The sequence below is a fragment of the Corvus brachyrhynchos genome, unplaced genomic scaffold (assembly GCF_000691975.1).
Source record: "Corvus brachyrhynchos isolate BGI_N302 unplaced genomic scaffold, ASM69197v1 scaffold864, whole genome shotgun sequence".
Lineage (NCBI taxonomy): Eukaryota > Metazoa > Chordata > Aves > Passeriformes > Corvidae > Corvus > Corvus brachyrhynchos.
Genome location: NW_008237871.1, coordinates 106,159 through 112,542, shown reverse-complemented (window position 1 = coordinate 112,542; position 6,384 = coordinate 106,159). Strand labels below are relative to the sequence as shown.

The 6,384-nt window shown below is 46.4% G+C and overlaps 2 protein-coding genes across 2 annotated transcripts in view; both read right to left on the bottom strand.

Moving 5' to 3' along the window:
• Positions 1-2,067, bottom strand: part of ACADS (acyl-CoA dehydrogenase, C-2 to C-3 short chain) — a 9,516-nt gene extending 7,449 nt beyond the window's left edge. The window contains exons 1-3 of the mRNA XM_017732183.1: positions 1,958-2,067; positions 1,515-1,688; positions 701-810 (exon numbers count right to left, since the gene is read on the bottom strand). Coding sequence (XP_017587672.1) covers positions 701-810; positions 1,515-1,688; positions 1,958-2,067 — 394 coding nt within the window. The remainder of the gene's footprint in view (positions 1-700; positions 811-1,514; positions 1,689-1,957) is intronic.
• Positions 6-6,382, bottom strand: UNC119B (unc-119 lipid binding chaperone B; the record flags this gene model as incomplete). The annotated part of the gene is made up of 5 exons (XM_017732182.1): positions 6-4,065; positions 4,930-5,102; positions 5,312-5,423; positions 5,938-6,051; positions 6,328-6,382. Coding segments are annotated over 5 exons (567 nt in total), but the record flags the coding sequence as incomplete, so codon positions are not given.
• Positions 6,383-6,384: the final 2 nt, after the last annotated feature.

Here is a 6,384-nt window from a genome sequence, read left to right as displayed (position 1 = left end):
CGGGCGGAGAGGAAGGTCCTTTATTCCTATTGCTGGTGACAAAATCACGGGTGTACAAATACAGCGGCACCGGCGCCCGCGGGACACCCCGGCCACCCAGGACAGCCCCGCGGCATTGCCACGGCCACGGGAGGAGGGTCCGGAGGGGACAGCACAGAGGAGTCCACGCGTCAGCAGCCCCAAGGCCACACTGTGAGAAATATAAATAAGTGTCCTGCAACAGCACTGGGATCCAGGCAGGCGGAGAGGGCGTTTGCTGGTGTTCATTTTCCTGCTGCTGCAGAGAAAGAGGTGCCACTACTCAGCCCTGTCCTCGGCAAGGACAAGAGATGGCAGTGTTCAAGTCCGAGGGTCACAACCGACAGCAAGCCAGGCTCTGGGGTAGCACGAAGTAGCTCCATGTCACAGGACAGCAGGGCAGAAGACTGGGGAACAGCTGAAGAGGACGTGATGAAACACAGAGCTAAGAAGCAGAGTTGCTACATTTGGACCTTACTGCTTCACCCCCACCTTTCTCCTTCATTTCTGACTCCTAAACACTTGTTTTATTCTTCCTGAACCCTCAGATAATAGAATAAGCATCCCCAAGCACCAGAGAAGAGGCTGCTGCTTCTCTGCAACAAGAGACATTGAAAATCCTCAGGTAAACACACAAAGGAAGACACTTCCTACCAAAAACAGAGGACAAGGATAGAAGTACCCAGTCCATACAACAAGAGATCATCTTCCTTCACAAGGTGCAGTACGTATTCCACACTCAAGTTATGAAAATAGCTCTCCAGGAAGTTTGCTGGCATGGATCCAAAGCCCCTGCATCAAAAATGGGAAAAAGAGGTCCAAGTACTAAGAGGACAAATACTGGAAAAACATACTATGAGTTTGTGGGTTTGGTCCCTTTTTAAAGTTTTGAGCAGAACTCAGTATGGTCCCAACTTTTTTCCAACTCAGCACACAACCTCAGAGAAGTCATCTTTGATACCTTTTCCCTTGCTCAAACTCCAACTGACACTGAAAGCATCTCCTTTGCCTGCAGCACCTGGCTAGGACTGACCATCCAACTGTCAAAGATGTGATCCCAGTGGAATTTCTTCCAACCTCATTTGCATAAGTAGCTTTGACCCATCATTAAAACACCAGAGCACACACTCCAGAAGGAAACTGGTCTGCTAAACCATGTTTACCAAAGATATCATCCCTGCCACAAAGAAAAGAGGCTTTATAGAAAGTACATAAGAGAAAAGGAATGCTAGGAAAGCTACTAAAGTAGGGACAGGAATCTGGAAATCCCCGACTTTCTGGATTACAATAAACTTTTTCAGCGCTGGGTTGCCCTCTTGTAGGGACTTTCTTTTTCCTGCAGCATGATTTTAGGGCAAAGACTTTCTGATTTGGCAGAGCAAACAAACTCAGCTAAAAACCTCAGGGTGCCACTGCTGCCTGCAAGTCTCCCGCTTTCCCCCTAGTTCTCCCTTTTATTGCTGAATAGCTGACACATTCACCAGTGTGAAAGTAACCGCTTCAATGCCGTTTCCTCGTCTCTGCTGATGGCCAAGGACAGGAATTCCATTTTCCTACCGGGACCGAACACCGGCAGCGCGCTCCCGCCGCCAGCATCCGCTAGATGGCGCGCGCGCGCCCCCGCCGGGGTCTGCCCGCCCTGACCACGGGCCCATCTCCCTTTGAGGAACCTTTACACAGTGACAAGAGAAACAGACGGGAATCGTCACTCTTGTAAGAAAAGCAAGAGGTTGCTTCGTATAGGAAGTGTGATAAAAGTAACGTTTAAAGGCACCTGGATTTATACTACATACAAAATCCAGTTTAATATGCTAAAATTTGCCAGGGAATAACTAGTAGGCTTTTCAGACACTATTTCTGGACACTTTGGATGAAAAACACACTTCCAGGCAATTCTGCCTTGTGGTGAGTAACTTAGAGCAAAGCAAATGCTTCCCACCTCAGCGGCACAGCATGAAGGCTGATGAAGGTGTTCACTGCAAGAGGCACCTTGAGCTCCACCTCACCATCTGCTTTAACTAATCCTGAAGATCCTAGACAAGATCGCATTAGTGCCCGTGGAGATGCTGGAGGGGATTGATGGTAGCAGAATTGTTCTTCATCTTTCCATCAGGCAGACCTTGCCCCTCCACATTCCCAAGACATTTGTTGCAGTTGCTCGTGATTAATGCTCCACCCAGAACAGGTCATTTGTTGTGGTTAATCATAATAAAATATCTTCCTGAGAGCTGGAGATTCTTTCATGGCTGCCACCCCACACACTCTCACTCTGATGCCAGCTGATCTTCCACACCAAAGTTACTTTCACTAATCTGGAGGTAAAGGCAGTGGTTTCCTATTGCTGTCTATGCATTAACAGGCTCTGATGCCCACCCCAATCAATCCTGCTAAAACACAAACTACGCTGAATCCCTCTTAACGCAACAGGTAACCACCGAGGAGTTAGGTTCTAACTGCCTCAAGAACAAATGGAACTAATATTAGGAAAGGTCTCTAGTCTAGACAGAACCTAACTCCCCTAACAAGAGACACAACTGACCAGCCCAGCACGGGGACAGGAAAAGTACCAGTCTCGAGAGCCAGCAAAACTGGCAAAAAAGGGTTTTGATACTTGAGATTTTGCACAGTTCGGAGCTGGGCCCCAGCACAGTGACTGGCAAGAGGTCCTCCTCTTCCCACTGCATGATGCTATCTCCCATTACCAGATCCCAAACACAGCTGTGGTATCAACCTCAGCAGCATGACTTCCTAATCCTTAAATAAGCAGCTGAGTGGGCAGAGCAGTGATGGGAACAATGAAAAAGAGAACCATGTACAGTCTCACTTTCCAAGGATCCCACTCCGTAACACTGAGTGATATGACCTGGGAAGCTTTTAGCTACTAATACCTCCACTGCAACAAAGCAAATAAGCTGGTGCTGCTCACAGCAGCTCTGACAGACCAGTCAGGTTTACAAACATAGACTGAAGCCCAGGAAGCTCTGCTTCCTACTCATTTTTCAAGTGATTTTCCACATTCTCCCTTTTTCCTCTAAGCCCGACTACACTGACACTTCCCCTCCAGCCCAGCCAGGCGGACAATGTGCTGTCCATCTAAAAAGCAATACATTCTGTAGCGAGAGCCAAAATTCCTGCACAAAGGGAAGAAGGAGAAATGGTAAATACAGTGAGATTAACTTCAGCTCTAAGGTTGACCCCTGATCTCTAAATTGCAACAGTTTGCTCACAAAAGCTCAAACAGAAATGCTGTCAGAGTGATAGCCCCCTTTTTCCCCTATCTCGTATCTCTAGTGAAATCTCTGGCAAAACACAGATTAAATGTTCTTGGGGGCAGCTCAGGCCCCCAGAGGCAGATGGAATATTCCTGTGCTGCTTAGAAGCTGAACTAGTCTCATTCCCACTGGAGAATATTGGGATGCACCCTAAAAAGCAATGTCAGCCACGCCACAAACAAAACCACTGCCACTGAAGAGATGATCTATCCAACTGAACAAAAGATCTGCTCTTCAAGCATCACTGGCTACTTGAAGGGGTTAAGATTTTCCTGCTAGGAAATAGCTTAACACAAACAATCTGACCTGCTGAAAAAGGATATTCACCCAAGAGGTGAAACATCTGAAGCACTAAAGGCGCAACCTAACTATAAAGACTAAGAGCAAGAATTGTCTAAGAGTGCCTCTGATCACTGACCTAACCAAGGTTATCAGAAGACAGCCAGGAACAGAGAACAAGAGGCAGGATACGCTGAGTGTCAGATAGAGAGGTATTGCAGTGAGATTTCCTTTCAGGAGCTGTCATCTTTGCTTCATGTTCTCAGCCTCATGCATGGAGAAAAAGTTTGGCAAGAAGCCTTGTTGCCTGAGACAGCAACTCCAGTCCACTCCTGCACATCTGGAATGGTTAAGGGCATCACAGCATCCAGCAGACAGAATGATTACTGTCCTCCATTGTAAGCATAGTCGGCCTTGTTGTGCATAATCAACTTGTTGTCCACAAAGTAAAAGCTGTCCGAGCGCGTCTCGTACGGGTTTTCAACCATCAGACGGACTGTGAAAGAGAAAGCTCCATTACATTCAACAGCCAGCCAGAGTCAGGATAAAAAGTACTCTGCCACTCCACTGGATTTACCAAGCTGATGCTCTGCCCTACCCAAGGAAGAAGCAAACTGCTCTGCTGAGCACACTTCAAAGGCTGCAGCCTGCCCTTTCCTTTCTTCCTATTCACAGGACAAGTACTGTCAAAAGCAAACAGAGGTTGAATCAAGTAATCTCACTGAAAATAACCTTAGAAACTACCACAGCTGAGTGGAGCCGAGCAGCCATCATGTCTGTAAGCAGAAGGAGCTGGTTTGTGGCACTTCCCACATGTACACAGGCGGGGTGAAAACCTCACACCTTCCCCACAGACAGGCAGCCCCAGAAGGACCCCTGTGTTCCTGCTCTATCCACCCCCTGAGGTCAAACATACCCTGCCCAATCTGTATTTGCAGAGATCTTAGGCTCAAAAACACACCTCAGGGAAGAGCCAGTTCTGTTCCAAAGCAGAAGGCTCTAGCCCTAACAAACAAGCGAAGAAAACAGATGGATGGCTATAAAAAGAACCCTTTCTTTGGGGTTTTGTTTTCTTCTGGGCTACATTACGAGGCATCAGGCATGTCAGCCCTGTGACTGATCAGTTCTTGCAGCCTGTAACATAGCAGAGGTTGTCTTAGGCTTTCATTTTTCAAGGGGGAGACTTTGCAGCACCAATCTCTAATTCAGACAAGATTACACATTGCTAAACTGGGAACCTGTATCTGTTTGTTCCTGTCCTCTCAATCCCAGTCACAACTTCTTTCACAAGTAGAGGGAGAGAATGAGCAGATACACACACAAACAAAACACCACTCAGTGTGGCAAAGAAGGTACTTACTAAGGTCTTCTGAGAGCTGAGGGAATTCATAAATGTGTTCACATGTGTTCCTGCTACTGGGGATGCAGAAGCCAAAATCAAAATCAAAGTTCTTCAGCAAGCGATCTCGGAAGTAATGTCTCTCAATCATTCGGAAGTTTGACACTGGCTTTTCTCCCACTGTGAATTCCACTCTGCATGGAAGAATCAGGAAAAAAACAGCTATTGGGAAGAACAGAGCCTTGGGCATGAGGCTACACAAGAGTTCTCTACAGAAAGAGAGAGTTTGATATTTGTAGTCTAAGACAGACTCTCTGAGTCTTCGACTCAATTTTGTTATAAACTGTCAAGTAACACTTTGTAAGCATCCAATTCTCCCTTCTTTCCATGAACTCATACTCACGTTGCACCAACAGTCCGAAGACGGAGAAACGCTGGGGTGAACTGGTACCGAACAAAGCGACCTGCACTTGCGTCCGGTTCACTGCTGTCATCTTCATCCTCCTCATCGTGCTCTAGAAAATGCACCAGCCTAGAGTTACTCTGCGCACAGTGTACATGTAAGGTGATACTGGCTAGTGGGCGTTATCAGGACAAGCTGCCTACTGCTTAGGTACCAAGTGTAAACACATTTAATAACTGGTCTGAGACTTATACTGCCACTAAGTAAAAGAGAAAAGATTTGCCATAACAGCTGGCCCAGCCTTGGTGGCGCCAGAACTAGAGCCACCCCTCAATCTCACAGGATATCCCCCCTCACAACTGCCAATGCACATGAACTGATCTCTATTACAACCAGCCCAAAAAAGGAAGATTGCCAGTTGATAGTACTCTCCCATCCAACAATAATCACATTTTTATCACAAGTTTCTCAGCAGAGATAAACTCAGTCCTATGCTTAAAGGAGAGGAAGTTAGTCATTAGAACATATATCAAAGGACCTTTCTGCTGGGCTTGCATGGGTTCTGCATTGCAACCTCTCAGCTCTCTGAGTCTCTCTATTCTCCTTGCAACGTTTGTATGCTGTACCTGAAGCAGATGGCTTAGCAATTTCAAACAGTACTGTTCCAGTTTCAAGGTCCCGGATCTTAAACCTGGTGAAGTCAATGTTGTAAATGTTGTCCTCAGGTTTGCATAAATAATCTAGAAGAGACAGAAAAAATACAGTAACATTTCAAAACACCTCTGACCACTTAGCAAATGAATTTCTTTTTTTGTTAGCCCCAGACCGATAAGATATGTTCTGCTTGTTGTTTTGCAGAAGCTTCATGAAAGCAGGACAAAATTAAGGATGTGAGAAACAAAGGCATGTTAAGTGCCAGGTAGCAGAGCAAGAAAGGGATGGGATCGAGACAGAAAAGCACAGATCAGCAGAGGAAAAACAGAAAAACAAAAAGCTTCAAACAAATCAAAACCCACAAACAACACAAAATCCCCCAAACTTTCTGGAAGTTGTACGGGAGCTGCCGGCGAGCA